Source organism: Thrips palmi, unplaced genomic scaffold, assembly GCF_012932325.1.
Source record: "Thrips palmi isolate BJ-2018 unplaced genomic scaffold, TpBJ-2018v1 HiC_scaffold_5, whole genome shotgun sequence".
Lineage (NCBI taxonomy): Eukaryota > Metazoa > Arthropoda > Insecta > Thysanoptera > Thripidae > Thrips > Thrips palmi.
This window is the reverse complement of record NW_023144632.1, coordinates 14,747,081-14,764,654: the sequence shown is the minus strand read 5'-3', so window position 1 is coordinate 14,764,654 and position 17,574 is coordinate 14,747,081. Positions and strand designations below refer to the sequence as shown.

Below are 17,574 nucleotides of genomic sequence, written 5' to 3'. Positions count from 1 at the left end.
TTACAGAAACTACTCCGTCGGGCTTTTGCAGGGCCTAGTTCGGCCACGCTAGCGGGCAATGGCAAACGAGTGCAGTTTTACTTGATGTTCCCGGATTGGATCCGGGTCGTCTCGGCTAGAGTCTCGGCTAGAGTCTCGGCCCGTCGCCGACCTCTGCAGGGCTGGCACCCCTTGTATTGCGCTTTGCGCTGTGCCACTGGAGCAAGCGGAGCCAGCGTGCTGAGTGGAAGTGACGCTGGCCCGGGGTGTGGCGTGCAGGCCGGACGGACCACCCCGCCCCGCCCCGCCCCGCCCTCTGTCTCGGCGTATTGACTCCCCGGGTGCAGGGACGGAGAGCAGGGCCGGCAGGGCCGAGGCGAACCCTCTGCCGTCGCGACAGTCGCAATAATTCCCCCAACACCAAAAGCCCTATGATGGCACGACAAAAAATTTCTGTAAAATTGAAATGCGTGCATTCAAATAAAATGTGAATAAAGTTGAACGTTGAACATGTGGTTGCCCTCTGATGCATAATTGACCAGACATCCCGTGCCGTTTTCTACCAGTGTACCAATCAGGGTGACATTGGCGTCGCTCCTGGCCCTGGCCCTGGCAGTGTGGTGGGCAGCGGCAGGGCGAGGGTGGCGAGGGGCGAGGGCCTCGACTTGAGGTGGGGGACGCGAACCAAATGAAGCAGCACCAGGAATGAGGGATGCCGACGCGGCGTCCAGGAGACTCACTCCGAGAGTCCTTTCCGTCGCCCTGTCTCCCTCGCACCGACACGGCGCGCCCCACGAGTGCGAGGGAGACAGGGCGACGCAAAGGACTCTCGGAATGGGCCTACTGGCGGCGTCCTGGCGGCGTCCTGGCGGCGCAGGGACGTGAGGAGAATGCCGGAGGCTTGGTGGCACTGCGGCCCGCGCTGCAGCACAGCAAGCAGGCCGAGCCGAGCCGAGCCGACCGATTGATAGATAGATTGATTGGAGGCTTATTGATAGAGCCCCGATGCCTGGCCCTGCCCTGCCCGCCGCTAGAGGGCAGCTCTACTTTCCGGTGGACAGGGCTGCCTCTGGCCGTGCCTCCGGCACAGCCTCGTGCAGGACGCGCCCCCGGCCACCCTGCCGGTGACGTTCCAGGAACGAGGATGTCCTTACCATTCGACACTTCATCGTTTCGCTGAATGACGACTTTCTAAGCAGGGAACATCGACCGCCATGCGAGTCGCCGGCAAACGTGTCGCTCTCACTCTCGTGTTGTAACCCCGCAACACAATTTCGAAAACGTTTATTGGTTTTTCCTCGACGGCGGGGCGGGGCGGGGCGGGGCGGGGCGGGGCGGGGCGGGGCGGGGCCGTCGAGGCCCTTTGTCCCAAAGCCACACCTCGGCAGCCTCCAGCAGCACCCTCCCTCCTGCCTGTCAAGTTGCAGTGGGTGGACTCGCCGCCTCGCCGCCCGCCAAATGAAATCGCCACTGCGGGAGCGAGGACGCATGAATGAACCCCCAAACCTTGCAGCGCCTTTCAACTCCGCCCCTTGGCGGCACTGAGTGACCTGTCGACGCCAAGGGACGTGGCGGGGCGGTGGTGAGGCGGCAAAGCAATGATCCGGTGGTGAAGCGGCGAAGCAGTTGATCCAGTGGTGAAGCGGCGATGCGGTGAAGCGGCGTTGTTGCCATCAAAGATTGGTTAGCGAAGAGGTGGTGCCGACAGGCCGTCTCTCTCTCTCTCTCTCACACACACACACACACACGCACACACACAAACACACTCACACGCCAGCACGCACCTTGGCGTAGTCGAGTATGTCTCCGAGAGTAGCCATCTGAGGCTGGCGAAGCAGTTCTGCCAAAGCCGCCGGCGATGGCGCGCTGTTACACCGGAAAGGCGCCTTGCAGGTGGGCGAAGAGGCAGGGCGGAGCGGAGCTGCCAGCCATCAGGCAGCCATCAGGCAAAGGGGCAGGTGGGGTGCTTGGGGCCCGGCCGGGAGGGGATGCAGCCCGCGAAACGGCAACGGGAGTACCCATTAACATACGTAATGGTCCTTAGACTCGAATTAGAGCACCGGCGGGATGGCCTGCCCTACCCCGCAGCAAGGGGAACCCCTGCGACTGGCAAGCAGGGCCTGAGTGAGTGGCGACGAGTGAGGAAAAGTGGACCGCCGCACTGCAAAAACGGATTCTGAGCAATAAGAATCGAGGGTCGCCCACGGCATCGGCGTGGCCTCAGCCTCGTGTCATTGCCCGGAATCGGGATTTTCGGTTTGGTCTCTCCAAAAAAAGCACAGGGAGTCTTCCTCTACCGTATGAATAATCTAGGCCGAAATGCACGAAATGAACAGGATTCGTTGTTTTTTTCCTCGCAGTGGCCGACAACAGATTCACGTCACCACAAAGATCACTCCACGCCTTTGTTGCTGCTGCTGTTGTGTTTCGTTGCTGGCTATACGGCTTTGGCGGCGCAACGCAGCGCTTTTGTTTCTGATGGCGGTAGAGTATGCAAAACACGTCACGTCGCTGGAAGCTGAGCCGCCCTCGGCCGCCCTGGCTCCACCCTCTGGGCCTCTGGGCTGGGGGGTGTTCGCAAACAGCCCCTCCGCCAGGCCGTCGGCCCGGCAGCCCGGCAGGACAGAGCCGAGGCCGGAGAGGGCCGCCAGCCAAAAAAACGGGCAGAAAACGCGCCAGACGAGCAAAACCGGAGCCGAGTGTCCGTTTGGTGTGCTCTGTGTGCAGTAACCCCGATAGCCGTGCTTGCCCGGCTTGCCCGGCTTGCCCCCACAGCGGCGTCGCTTTGGTCTCGGTGTGCATGCGAGTGGCCTGGGGCGCCGCCGGCAGGGCGATTAGTGCCTGAGCCTCTCCGGGGAAAAGGGGGGTGGGGGATGTGCACCCCCTTCCGACCCCTTGCACTCATTAGTACCCTCGCAAGGGCGGGGCGGGGGAGGGGGCAGCCCGGGTGGTGACCTCCACCGCCACCACCACGACCCCCCGGCGTGCGCACCATGCATCACAGGGGCGATCTCGGCGAAAACAGGGCGCCCTGTTCCACCCCGGGCCGCCCCGCCCAACACCTGGGCTCTCCTGCGGACGAGAGTCGTTTTCGTCGCTCTGTCTCTCTCGCACTCATGGGGCCCGTGTATGTGCGAGAGAGACAGTGCGACTCTCGGAATCAGTCTGCTGGTTAGAACGAGACTGTATCCTGCTGGGAAGAGCAGTCACCTCCTTCGGCCTGCTGTGGCGCTTCGCTCCCTCTGCCCCCCCCCCCGGCCCCAGCCGTGCCCTCACTATCTCAAAACCACTCAATTTGATAGCCAAAGTTTAACGGGGCCCATTTTCCTTCCGCACTTGACTCGCCATCCCTCTCCGCAGCGCGCCGCACGCGCTGTCTCCCTTCCACCCAATCTCCACCACGTCATTACCCCCATTTTTCTCTCTCGCTCGTTTGGGTCGCATCGAGCCTCAGAGGGTATTTGTCCTTGTCGCGCTCCGCCGGGAGGCGGACGCCTGCCGGACGCGGGGCACGGGCAGGCTCGACGGACGGACGGGCAGACAGACAGGTGGATAGACAGGCAGACAGACAGACAGACAGACAGACAGACAGACAGACAGACAGACAGACAGACAGACAGACAGACAGACAGACAGACAGACAGACAGACAGACAGACAGGTGGATAGACAGGCGGACAGACAGACAGACAGACAGACAGACAGACAGACAGACAGACAGACAGACAGACAGACAGGTGGATAGACAGGCGGACAGACAGACAGACAGACAGACAGACAGACAGACAGACAGACAGACAGACAGACAGACAGACAGACCGGTGGACAGGAGCGCCTGCGAGGTAGGCGCGCCAGTGCGCTGGCGTGCTCATCGCGTTGCCTACCCTCTCGACCACAGGGGCGCCGCCACGCTGCACTGTGCTGTGCTGCGTGCCTGCCTGCGTGCCTGCCTGCCTGCCTGCCTGCCTGCCTGCCTGCCTGCCTGCCTGCCTGCCTGCCTGCCTGCCTGCCTGCCTGCCTGCCTGCCTGCCTGCGTGCCTGCCTGCCTGCCTGCCTGCCTGCCTGCCTGCCTGCCTGCCTGCCTGCCTGCCTGCCTGCCTGCCTGCCTGCCTGCCTGCCTGCCTGCCTGCCTTCTGCGTGCCTGCCTGCCTGCCTGCCGCCTGTCGAGTGTCTGGCTGCGGGCCCCGCGGGCCCTGCGGGCGCGGGCTTACTTGGACGCGGAGCTGCTGAGCCAGCCGCAGCGCGCAGCTGAGCCGGGAGGGATTTAAGGTCTTTAATTAAAGCAAATTGGAGGACGCGTCAAAGGGACGCGGCCGTCTCGGTCTCCTTGGCCTCCTTGAGACGCTGCGGCGGTGCTGCTTCAAGCAATTTCCAAGTGAGGCCGCCCCGGCGCACAGCGAGCGCGGCGAACGCGGCGCGTTGACCCCATCGCTCTAATCTGTTCAGTGCGCGGGAGGAGTTGCCGGGACGCGCGAACCGCGGCAAAAATGCGCTGAGGTTCTACTCCGAGTGCTGCCTCCAGGAGCCTTCCTTCCTCCACTCCAGCTCGGCCTCCGCTCTGGCTGGAACGTCGAACGGCATGTCGTCGCCCCGGACAACTAATCTCCAATGAAAACTTTCCTACGAAAATTCATCTCCATCGTTGGCTCGGCTCGGGGCCCTGGCGCGGGGAAGGTGGAGGGGGTCGCGGCACCCCACTCGGCCCCACTCGGCCCCACTCGGCCCCGGCCCCACGCGGCCCCTCCGGCAAAAAGAAAGCCTCGCTCGCTCTTCACTTTCGCCCCGTTTTCATTGCCCGACCCAGCCGCCGCCTCGGATGACAATCCGAGAGGCCGCGTCCAAAGTTAACGCAAGTTAGCCCCTCGTAGGGCGGCGCGGCGCGGCGCGGCCCGGAACTCATTTCGCCGGCCCGAGCCGCGGGGGCCACGGCGACGACACTGCGAAAAAGAAAGCCAGCGACGGGCCTGCTTTGAAATTACGACGAAAATGATGGCACGCTTTGGGTTACGGTCAACTTCGTCTCACGATTTCTTGGCGGGCTCGTTTTGTTTGTGTTGCAAAGCTTCGCCGTCGTCCAGAACGGAGGCGGAGGCACGACATTGTTTTTGCACACTCCATCCGAAACAGTTTGGTGATGGTTCTGAATTTATCGCCTCCCCCTTCCTTTTTCCCTCTAATAGAAGCCTCGGGCAGGGAAGGGGACGGAGTCCATTTGGCACCGGCCGACCCGTTTTACCCTGACGGTGTCCGGGTCGTGGCGCACCGCGCTCGCCGCGCTCGGTGGGACAGGTTGAAAGCCCCGGCCCTCCGCCGTGCCCTGCCGTGCCCTGCCGAGCCGTGCCGAGCCGCCTCGGCCAAACCGCGAGGCTTTCAGCCGCTGTCAGCGGTCCTCCAGGCCACAGGCTCGAGCGGGAGTACACTGTACTTCATTCCCACCGAATGACATGTCGTGTGCTTTACGTTCATTGGAAAGCACTGGCTTCACCTGCATAAGTGTAGCTCAAATAAAATGAAACTCCTTGTGCTTGGTTCAGATAACGTCTCCGGGAATTGACTGACCAACACGACAGATTTGCATCAAGCGTTTAATGCACTGAGCAGAGGACTACAGGAACTGGCGGAACATGAAATGTCACTACAGAAGGAAAACAATAAGGAGACAAAGATTATGACAGGAACAGGTTGACGACTATCGAAGTATACATGTATGCAAACTAAAAACTTCACAAACTGACGAAATACATTATTATGTGGCCAAATCAAACGAGGCATGGTGCATTTTTCAACGACCCGTCCTAAGGAAACTATCCTTACTCCCGCGGGTGCTAGGAGGCTATGGATGCTAGAAAACGGTCCTAACTAGTCTCCCAGAACGAGTATAGGATAGTTTTCTAGCGCCGCGGTGAGTTAGAATGGTTTCGTAGGTGGGGTCGATTCCTTGGTCATGCACTGTCGACAATAATTTTGAAGTCAGTGGGCAAAAAGTACATTGTTTTTCAGCGAGTGTGATTTTTACTCTCAATCGTTCATGATGTCTCATTCGTTTCTGACCACGCCTAGCCGAATGTGTCAGCCTCGTTCCAACGGATGTACCTTAAGCACATCGCTAAACGAACGTAAAAAAAAATCAAATTTGAACAAGACGTTACATTCGCAAAACCCCTCAGCCCGATTGGTCGAGCCGTTCACGCACTCACACAGACAGAAAAATGTTTTGTACCCCACCCGAACCGGGTTTTTACAATCAGACATAAGCGAAAGATTGAACTCTGGTCCAAACAGAGCCTCAGATCATAACCCAGCTTAGCGGCTTAATACGGCTCTAATACTAGAATTAAGTGAAAAGGTACTAGTTTAAACCGAAATTAAGGGCAACTGACTGCATAACCTTTGTAATGCCTAAAAGGGAAACCGTAAAGGCTGATTCAAACTGAACTGAGTGCCTAAAAAATGGACTACGTGAAAAGCGGCCGATGGCGTTAGAGCGACCAACGTGGATTTGCAGCCGGAGCACAGCCCTGGCGGACTTGCGAAGCACCGCTAGTCGTAGTCGCGAACTTGCCTAGACACTGCAGCACCTGAAGCGACGGTCCCCAAGGCGCCATCCGTCGAGATGCTCTCCGTCGAGATGCTCTCCGCCATGGTGGTCTCCACCGAGGTGCTCTCCTCCGCGGTCTCCGCCGAGGGGGTCGTCACCAAGGTGGTCGTGGCCGAGGTGGTCGCCGCCGGCCCCGGTTCGCCCTCCGGGGTTGCCCTTGGGAGTGCCGGCGCGGACGGCTCGGCAGCGGCGTCGCTCCAGCTGGGGACACGGCCAGGGGCAATGCCTTGGCGCAGCCGGCTCGCACGGATGACCAGCAAATGGAGCGAGTTGTCCAGCATGTTGACGTCGTCGGGGCTCCACGTATCGTTGTCCAGGATGCCGTTGATGGCGTGGACGTGGGCAGTGATCATGCCAAGAGCCGCAGCGAATACTTTACCTGCAGACAAACAACCCACGCTAAATGTTTGCGCAATTTGGTACGTGGTGTTACATGATTTTAAATTTGAGCAACGTTTTGCATGACATTGAGCTCAAATTTGCATAAATTTGCGCAGGTTCAATGACATGCAAATTGCATATGCACAAAATCGTGCAAGTTACACGTACGAAATTCTATATAAACATTTAGCGTTGACGCCGCTCATTTAACAAGCTACCTGCAAAGGGTTTTTGTGCAAATTTGTACTCAGTTCCTCACGAATTCGTGCGATTCTGCGTAAAAAACACTTTTGCAATGAAAATTTTTGTATGCGGGAGTTTGCGTGTAGCTACGTCAAAAATCGAGAAAATAAATTCACTGTGCACTTCCGACAAACGCCGAACTCAGCGCTCAGCTGAATGACGTTGGCTCACCCGTGCGTAGCGGTCTCCCGGTCTCCGTTCGCGCGACGGTGCGGCGCGTGGCCGAACAAGTGTATCGAGCCGCATTCCAGGATTGACGCAGTAAACGTATTTCTACAATTTCGTACGGGGCTACACGTGCATATGAAACTTTTCCTACGAATTTGAACCGAACCGCAGAAATTTAAGCGAAATTTCGCACCAATTTTAAGCAATCATGCGCAAAATTGTGCGAGATCATCCTAACCTTCAAAGGTTGTAAGTACGCAAGTCTTTACGGGTGTTGGGTTCACGCTACTTACGCAGAGCGCTCCTCTCGTGATCGTCAGTGTGGTGCCCCGAAGAAAGAGGCGACCTGCAGAAGGGGCACTCCATCTGGCTTGGCTTGGATGAAGCCATCTCGTGGGTGCCGCTGGTGCTGGGCCGGTGTGCGACTGCCGGTGGCTGGCCTCGGCCTCGGACTGGCGCTCCCAGGCAAAACCACGCGTCGCGACAAGCCACCACTAGATGAACCCCCGACCCCCTGGCCAATCCCGCTTTGCCGCGGTGCTTTCATAAAATGATTGAATTTGCCTTTGTCGTGGTTCGCAGCACTTCGCGGCATCCCCTCTCCGCACCGAATTAGCCGCGGTGGAGGTTCAGCCCGAGTCGGACTGCCTTTTCCAGGCGCAGCTTTTAGTTCTGCACGCGGGGATCCAAAGTGGGAACCAATAACGCAATTTTGGCGGCCAGGAGTTCGGCTAGAAGCGAGCGGCGAGCTAGCTGGACATCCGGCCGAAAATGCAGGAGGGGCGCGCTAGCCCCGTGCGTCAAAAAGCAATAGACCAGCGGTTCCCAACCTTGGGGTCGCGATCCCAAAGGGGGCCGCGAAAAAAATTTCGAGGGGTCACGGCGAGGTGGTTGGGGTCGCCTGGGGTCGCGGCTGTTTCCCGGCTGGCAGAATTGTTCAAAACAATCGAAAATGCCTTTGAAAACTCGTGTTTTAGGCCGACTTTAAGCTGCAACTGCGTCTGATCCGAGGCGGTATTTCGTCCTCCCTCAGCGGGCATTTGGTCTTTGGACCTTCCTTTAGAATGCCTTTGTTACGGAGTGCGATTATCTGCCTTAGTTTGGGAGCAGTATTGTCTCAAAGTGGATCAAAATGGCATTCAAAGGCATTTTTTACTGTTTTCATCAGCTTTGAGACAATACTGCTCCCAAACTAAGGCCGATAATCGCACTCCGTAACAAAGGCATGTAAAAGGAAGGTCCAAAGACCAAATGCCCGTTCAAGAAGTACGAAATACCGCCTCGGATCAGACGCAGCGGCTGCTTAAAGTCGGACCAAAACACGATTTTTCAAAGACATTTGTGGCCGTTTTGATCAACTTTGCGGCAATACTGCTCCCAAACTAAGGTGGATTATCGCACTTTGTATCAAAGGCATGCTAAAGGAGGGGTCGCGTGGGGTCGCAAAATTTTTCCTGAAAAAAACCTTTTGCTCACCTGGAAATGGCGAATGAGTGGGCCCCTTGCCCCTGCCTCTGCCTCTGCTCAACCCCGAATACAGTCACACTGTGAAAATTTCATGACTTGATCACTTGATGATAATTTCAGGGCTACTTTCCTTAATGTCATCAGACTTTGTTGATTACATTGTTGTCAGGCCAAAGTACGTGCGGGAAGCTGTTATGGAAATTTCATCAATTTGTGTTGAGAAAGTCATCGTTTTCAAGATGACATCCACGTGTTGTTCAAATTTTCACAGTGTAGCGTTGAGTGTGCATAAAACGGGCCCGCTATAGCAAAAACTGCGTCGAACCCTTGGCATGTGTTGTCTACCACCCCGCCGCGCCACACCACTGCGAGCCGCGGCCCGGGCGAGCTTCTGCTTCTCCTCTGCCTGTTTTTTTGGCGGCGAGCGTGGCGGCGGCGGGGCCACGGGGGCGGCGGGGCCCGTCTGGTCCGGAGCCGAGGGCTGCACCGCGAGGACCGCGGGTCGCGCCGCGGCCTGTGGCGCGCTGGCGCGCTGTGGCGGCAACCAAACGTCCCGGCCGCGGGGATGAAAAATTTACGATGCCGTTCGGCGGGCGATCTATAGGCATCCAGACGGCGATATTTCACGCGCCGCCCCATCGCGGTGTAAGCCGGCGCGCGTACCTGGGCGCGTTGCCCCGCCTTCCCTTTGGCCTTCCCCGTGTCACTCCCGGCTCAGCCACACCGTGTGCATTCCCCCACCATCAAAACCCTTCCAACCCCTCGAAACCCGCACGCGCCCCGCGCCGGCGCTGTTCGCAGGGGCTCCTCGAGACGGCAAACCCGGCAAACCCACCCCGCCAGTCTAATTTCCCCGCCGTTTCTCTAGAAGTCGCCCACCCGTCCCTTCTCCCTTCCTCCCTTCCGCCTCGCCCAGCGCGCCGCAGCGCCGTCTCTCTCCACTCTTTATTCGAGTTAGGGACGTCCAGCCCCTTGCTCGGCACAATAACGCCCGACAAGATTAATCCTGTCCCGCATAGTGAACCGCGAGTCCGCGACGGACGAGGGACAGCAGTGGCGAGGACATGCAGTCTGATCCAGAGAGTCCGTCTCTCTCGCACCCGCACGGGCAGCCCCACGAGTGCGAGAGAGACAGAGAGACAGTCTGCCGGTGACTGGCAAGGCCGAGGCAAGGCAAGGAGCGCGCGCTTCCAGAAGACGTGGCCAACTCCTCGGGCCCGAAAAAAGAAACATGCCACACTGAAAACAAAATACGCGAGCTCAAAATACGTGGCAAGGCTTCAAGCATGTGAGGACCGGCGCGGGGTGGGGGTAGCGAGGACAGAAATTGCAGCCAGGTATATTGCGGGCCTGTCGCCTCTCGTTCCTTTTCTGGGGCCTTTCCCGATGACGTCCCTGCGCGTCCCTCGGCGTCCCTGCCTCCCGCCATTCCCCGCCGGAACGCCTCCGCGGCGCGGGGGGCGCGGGGGGCGCGGGGGGCGCGGGGATCGCGGCATCCTCCAGGCCGGCCAGGTGGTTCGCCCGCTCAGTCTTCCCCTTTTACGAGGCTCCGCGCTGGCGGGGCAAGGGCCGATCCTTCAGCCGCATCCGCTGATCCGCCGGGACAGCAGCGCACGGTGGGCTAGGGGACCGGTGGAGGCGGCCAAAATTCTGGACGCGTTTTGAGCTCCAGAGTCGCTGAATGGGACTCGAACCGAACGTGCGACCCCACCAATGGACTGCTCTCCGAAAGACGAATCCATTGGTGGGGTCACACATTCGGTTCGAGTCCTGGCCTGAAGCTCGAAACGCGTCCGGGATGTTATCACGGGCTCCACCGGTCTTCTGGTCTGGCCCACTGCGTGCCTTGCCAACCGTCTAAATTTTTCATATGTAGAGGGAGCGCAGGACGAGGCAGGCAGGCAGGCAAACAGCCAGACAGAGGGGGAGAGCGCGGGGGAGAGCAGGATGGGAATGGGAATTCATTCGCCAACACACTCTACTCCACTTCATATCTTCTGCACAATGATTTGTGGCGCGGTAGCGCTGGCTGGCGACGACGGCCCGGGGGATGCAGCGCGACGATAACCCCGTTGTCCCTAATTCGTTTGTGACACGGGTCGAGGCTGGCAGACAGGGTCGCCGGACGATGTCGACGCGGGCGAGAGACAGCGAGACAGTGTCCTGGCCGTGCCGCCGTGCCGGCAGTCTGGCGGCTAACTGGACCAACGCAGGTGGCGTGCCAGGTGCAGCAGCACCGTACAGCTGCGGCACGGCACGGCACGGCACGGCACGGCACGGCACGGCAGGTGCTCCAGGTGCGAGCAGCGTCTTGCTAGCAACAGTGAGGGTGCAATAACGAATGACGGCAGCTGTTGCTGGGCCCGGGGCAGCCCGGGGCAGCCCGCCAGCCTGGGGGTGCAGCGCACGACGATCAATAGAAGGGTGCGGAGGGCGCGGGGAGAGAGAGGAGGCACCGCCAAAGGGAGGCACCGCGCCCTAACGCCCCACGCGGGGTGCGCCGCGCCGCCCCAGGCCGCCCCAGGCCGCCCTAGGCCCCGGCATGCGCCGCCAGCCCCGCCCCGCCCCGCCCCGCCCCGCCCCGCCCCGCCCGACGAGGGTCCGACGGTCCGACGCCCTCCGCGTGGTACCCGTCCCCGCAGCGCCATCACATGCCCCACGACGTCAGCGTCGTCGTCCCCGAGGCCGCGTTCTGCAGACGGATTCCGAGAGCCGTTTTCGTCGCTCTGTCTCTCTCGCACCCATGGAGCATCCCATCTATACGGGGTCTGTCTCTCTCCGTGCGAGAGAGAGAGAGAGAGAGGGGGGGGGGGTAAAACAACTCTGGGTATCAGTCTGCTGGGCCGACGGGCGGCGTCGGGCGGCGTGCTCCGTGGCGCCCTCGACTTCCATCCACCGACTCGCAGTGCAGTCTCGCCACTTGGATTTGAAGCGCTCCGCTTCCACCCTGGCTTCGCCCCCGCGCCCCGTCCGTCCGTCCGTCCGTCCGTCCGCTTCTCGCCTCTCGGCAGGACAATGCGTTACTTTGCGTTGCTAATGGGACAATGAGCGGCTGGCGCGGCTGGCGGCGCCGCCGGCGAGAGGAGCGAGAGGGACTTGACGGCGGCGGAGAGCCGTGGAGAGGCGCGGCGGCCGCGGTGGACGGGGCGGCCGGGCCGGCAGGCACAAAGAACGTGCGCCAGGCTGGCTGCGAGGCGGGGCGAGGCGGGGCGAGGCGGGGCGGGGCGGGGCGGGGCGGGGCGGGGCGGGGCGGGCGACCACCCCTTGCGCGCCCCGCCGCCCGCCGCCCCTCGCCGCCACAGGGAGGGTGGCGTTCACGGCGTCCCCACGCGGGGCGTCGGGCGGGCGGCGCGGCACGCGGGGCGGGCCGGGCCGGGCCGGGCCGGGCAACCAGGTGGGGTACAGTACAAGTACAGGCCCACTCAAAAGGGCCGGTGGAAACGACCCCAGCCACGAGCAGCCTCAAAAGCCCGTACACACGAGATTTCTGGTGAACTGTGTCGACTGTCGACGCGTCAAGGACCGACACGACGTGTACCTAGGTCGTTCGTTTTGTCATCCATCCTGACCGGCCAAGAGTCGAGAGGCGGGATCGCAATTTAATTCGACTCTCCATCAGCCTGGGCTGGTATAATTGCCAGGGAGGCCTGGCCCGACGAAGGCCTGGCGGAGTGGCACTCTCCAGCTTGCGGGCGCCCCGCCTCAGCCTCGAGCGTGAAAGCGTGAAAGCCCGTCGGCGAGGTGGGTGGAGTTCGTGGAGTCGGAGTGAGTTACCCGGGTAACGCTCCGCCGACAATCAACAACTTCCCCCTTTCGGTCCCTCTAGGCCCGCAGGCCCCTTCGGCGTGGCGGACAGGTTGTGCGGCCAGGCACATGCTGGGGCCCCGGCACTCGGTGCTCTCGGTCCCGACGCACCGCGCCCCGTAGCTCGGCCTGCAACGCCTGCAACCGGCACTGTAGAGGTGAGACTATTGCTGGGTGCGCTGCGTCAGTTTCAGTGTTTTCAGGTTTTCAAGGTTTTCATTTTCGCAATGGCTGTAAAAATGCGCACATTCTTAGTCGTTCTGTTCTGCCCGCGCGGGCCTCAAGCAACTCTTAACATATTTTCATTTATTTTTGTTCATTTATTTATCCGTGTTTGCTATTAAGTTACTCTAGAGAGCAGGCCCTCCTAAATCGGAGGAGTGTCGTGTTTACAATGTGGGGTGGATTGCCTCCGGGAGTAAGCGCCAAGGGCGTGGAGCTCGGTGGAGCTCCTCCAGGACGCCGGGCTGGGTAGGCAAGCCTGGCCCGGCGCGCGCACCGGAGTGCGACGGGACTGCATCGCAGCGGCGGCAGGCGCTCCTTGAGCCACACTACTTTTGCTGGAGTCGCCGCACTTGCAGTGTGGGCACCGCAACCTCTGCACTTGCAGTGTGGGCACCGCAACCTCTGCACTTCCAAGTGCGGCGACTGCAAAGTCCACACTTCCCCATTAAAATTTCAAGCGTCTTCTTTGACAGTCCTGGCAGTGCCGGGCAGTGCCGCCACTGAGTGTTTTTCCCCGGCCTGCCCAGCAGGACTCGCAGCCCCGCCGCCATGATGTCGACGCAGCTGTCGCTGTCGTCGCAGCAGAAGCCGCTGCCGCACCTCAGCAAGGCGGACTGGCAGGCCGGCGTGTGGGCGCTGCGGCAGTGCGGCCAGACGGCGCGCGCGGACGGCTTCGCGTTCCGCAACGAGGCGCGCACACTGCGAAACGAGACGCGCGTCCGCACCAAGTGGGACAACTACCACAACGAATGCCGCCTGGCCGACCGCGTCACCGAGGTGCGAGTACACTGTGGTACACTGCGAGGCGCCACGGAATACACTCTCAAAGTCCCATCGTGAGGGCGAAAATTCTCCTTAATATGGTGAAAACTCCCCTTCACATTAGGGATGTAAAGGCCGGTAATATTACCGGTAAAGAACGGTATAATACGGTAAAATACGGTATTTTACGGAGACCCCGGTAAAATTGGTATTTTTCGGTAATTTTGAAATATTGACTTATTTGCCCTTCTTTTGCTTCCACACGACGAATTAGGACGTAGGGACTGAAAACAGCGCCTCTTGGGAACTCTTGGTTCGTATCTGCCCCTCGCGCTGCCCCATGTACGTGTAAGACATCATCTCTGGGCACTTAAGACAAAGCAAGAAGTCAATGTTCTCTTCTTTTGCAAAACTTGTGGAAACTAAAATTTAACTACACGAGCCAAACCAGAAACTTCTTTGTTGCCAAGATAAGTATAATGTAAACTAACTTTAAACAGAAAATAGGAAGAAATAGAGGTAGATACTTGTTAGTTATTCGAGCTGAAAAATTCAATGAACATTGACATGATTGGACACCATGGGGTCGCCGATGCCTTTCAGGAAAAAGAGTTTTCATGAAATTGAGCCAACTTACATGGACAACGATAAAAAAGGCAACATTTTTGCACTTCAGTATATTTGGGCTGTTAATTTACGGTCAAAAGAACCAGGCAGAATCAAAATTTATTTACAAAAAGGGAAAGTCCTCAGACATTAGGGGGAGGGGTCAGTAAGTCAGATAATAGTTCATATCTTTAACCCACACAGTGTTTGGTCCTTGTCTTTCAAAATGCTTCATTGTTCTTAAGTCATGTTGGCTTGGAAGTATGTATGAAACGATTTTACCGATACACCCTCACCTAAACGTACCTTTTCCCCCCCTATTTTCACGAGAGGTACCAGAATTACCCATTCGACACCTCCTAGGAACAAGCGGCTATCTTCCAGGAGCTTCCAGACACTCGGCTATCTCTCAGTAGCTTCCAGACACTCGGCTATCTCTCAGTAGCTTCCAGACACTCGGCTATCTTCCAGAGCGCTTCGGAGACTCGGCTAACTGACTTCTGCGGAGAGGTTAGGGTTGTCCTTTCGATAGCGTTTTTCTTTGTTACCCTTATCAAGACATGCTCACGCCATGATTTTAATCTACTCTGACAAACTTTTGACACATTTTGGTTAGGTCCCGGTGAGGGCATTTCAACTGGTTTAAAATATATACGCACCCAAACTCGGGAAGTGGGAAAAGCAGTTAGCCGAGTCTCCGAAGCGCTCAGGAAGATAGCCGAGTGTCTGGACGCTATTGGAAGATAGCCGAGTGTCTGAAAGCTACTGCGAGATAGCCGAGTGTCTGGAAGCTCTCGGAAGAAAGCCGCTTGTTCCTAGGAGGTGTCGCATTAAAGTCAAGAAAAATCAATTTTACCCAATTTTACCGTACAATACGGTAAAATACCGTATTTTACCGTATTTTACGTAACTTTAAATCTTACCGGTATTTTTGCATCCCTACTTCACATGGTGAAAATTCTTCTAAATATGGTGAAAATTATCCTTGATATGGTGGTGCAGCTGACTTTGTAACATACCGCTAAAACTGATTTCTTTCGCATCATCGAGAAAATGGCACTGTCCTGAGGCCTTGCTTTGTCCAGGTCGGCCGATGGCAGGAGATCCTGCGGCGCTGCTTGCGCCAGGTGGAGGCGGAGCAGCGCGACCTGGCCGCCGAGAAGGAGGTGTGCGAGCAGGAGCTGGAGAACATCGCCACGTGCTTCCTGGTGGAGGCCGAGTGCGCCGCCATCATCGACAGGCGCGTCGCCCCGGACCTGGTGGACGCCGAGCGCGAGCAGGAGCTCAAGGATGTGCGCATGCCTACACTGCTAGAACTAACACTGTCGAGTGTGTCGGCACGTTCTGAGTGGTTGTGCCGCCCTCGCAGGAGACCGCGGCGCTGGAGGCCCACAAGGCCATGCTGACGGAGCGCTGCCACGCGGCCTTCGAGCAGCACAACCGGCTGGAGGAGGCGGCGTGCGCGCTGCGGCAGGCCACGCGCGACCAGGACGACACCCTGGAGATCGACCACGACAACCTGGCCAGGGACAGGCACTGCGCCAGCATCACCTTCAAGCCCGACCCGTGCGAGACCGTCAACAAGTAAGCCCCGGCCCAGCGGCGCCCGGCGCCCACCAAGCCACGTGCTTTGGATACGCCAGCGGTTCGCAACCAAATGGCGGCCGAAATCAAATACTCTTGGCCTGACAAATACACCCCGCGCAACCCAAAGCCGCAGCCCTTAGAAATTTTTCGGCGACCCTTAGAAATTTTTCGGCGACCCTATAGTTGGGATCTCGATCCGAAGGGTGGAGCCGCTGGGCCACGCCATGGCTGCGCTGCTCCACTGCAACTGCAAAGCCTCCCTACAAGTGCCGCTACAAGTGCCGCCTGTCTCTGTCTGCCCCCAGCATCGTGCCCTACGAGTCCTGGCTGGAGCACTGCCGCTGCACCAAGCTGCGCGGGGACAACGAGCTGGCCAGCAGCGCCAAGCTCCGCGAGGCCATGCAGGTGCGCGTCGACGAAGCCGCTTCGGCGAAACAAAGGCATTAAAACGACGCCCCCGCCCGGCGTAAGCGGTTCACGCCTTTTCCAGAGGGGGGCGTAAGACTTCCAGGTCAAACTTGAATGCCCTTCTGGGCCTGTTAATGTCCTTGAGGGCGTAGTTTTAATGCCTTTGTTTTTACCAGTGCATATCCGAGAGTCGTTTTCGTTGCCCCTCAAACTGGGAGCGAGACAGTGAGTCTGCGTCCGTCCATGCAGGTGGCTCGCGCCCGCGCCAGGAACGATCTGACGGCCCACAAGGACGCCACGGAGTTCGCCATGCGCAAGTGCGTCTACGAGACGCAGCGCGCCAAGAACGAGCTGGAGTGGCAGAAGGCGAACGTGAGTCGGCCCAGTTTGGTCTCAAGCAGTCCGCAGTGGGCCAGAAGACCGGCGCCGGCGGCCGTAACTCTAGTAGACGCGTTTGGAGCAATGGGATACGAACCGAACGTGTGACCCCACCAATCGATTGAGCTCAAAACGCGTCTAGAGATTTGGCCATCCGCGCTGTTCTTCTGACCCACTGTGCAGCCCTCCCTCCGCCACCTTGCCATTCTCACGTTTGCTCCGCTCGCAGCTCAAGGAGGCCATGGCGCGCCTGCACAAGGAGATCGAGGACCTGACGCGCGCGCTGCGGGACAAGACCGAGTGCCTGATGCTGGCCGAGAGTCGCCTGGACAACCGCAAGTACCGACCCGGCCTGGAGCAGGCCCGCGACGAGCCCATGGTGGGGCTGTGCGACGAGGTGCTGCAGGTGCGCCGCACCATGCAGGAGCTGCTGGAGAAGCTCAACCACGCCAAGTAAGTCCTCAGCATGGCCTCAGTCAGCCCAGCGACGAGCCTCCACTGTCTAACCAAGTGTGGAGCTGCTCACGTTGAGAACTCCACACTTGGCGTGTGCAGACTGTCCTGTCCAAGTGCCGAGACTGGAGACTGACTCGGCTCGCCATGTTGTCCGTGTCCCTCCAGGGCGACGTACAACGGCATGGAGGACCTGCTGGTGGCCACCGACAGGGACCTGTCCGGCAAGATCCTGGCGCTGACGGCGGCCATCCACTGCCTGGACACGCACAAGCGCTTCGCCATGGGGGACGCCGTGCCCTTCTCCACGGAGACGGCGCGCAACGTGGCGCTCACCAGGGTGGAGAACGAGGTGCCGCGCCACTAGGACCGCCACTGGGCAGCCAGCACACACTGCAAGCTTGCAGCCAACTTCACACTTCAGGCGCGCTCATCTCGTCGAGAACGCTTCATTTTCATTTGCCCTTTCCTGATTTCGTCATCTTTTGCACAATGCCAGGAGCGCCCACTTCAAAT

The 17,574-nt window shown here is 59.2% G+C and overlaps 1 protein-coding gene across 1 annotated transcript; it reads left to right on the top strand.

Annotated features, from left to right (window-relative positions):
* The first annotated feature begins 12,692 nt into the window (after window positions 1-12,692).
* LOC117651377 (tektin-2) lies at window positions 12,693-17,521 on the top strand. The gene is made up of 8 exons (XM_034395374.1): window positions 12,693-12,797; window positions 13,395-13,641; window positions 15,318-15,524; window positions 15,602-15,816; window positions 16,125-16,224; window positions 16,477-16,599; window positions 16,835-17,058; window positions 17,227-17,521. The coding sequence occupies exons 2-8, from the start codon at window positions 13,414-13,416 to the stop codon at window positions 17,423-17,425; spliced, it is 1,296 nt and encodes a 431-aa protein (XP_034251265.1). The 5' UTR covers window positions 12,693-12,797; window positions 13,395-13,413; the 3' UTR covers window positions 17,426-17,521.
* Window positions 17,522-17,574: the final 53 nt, after the last annotated feature.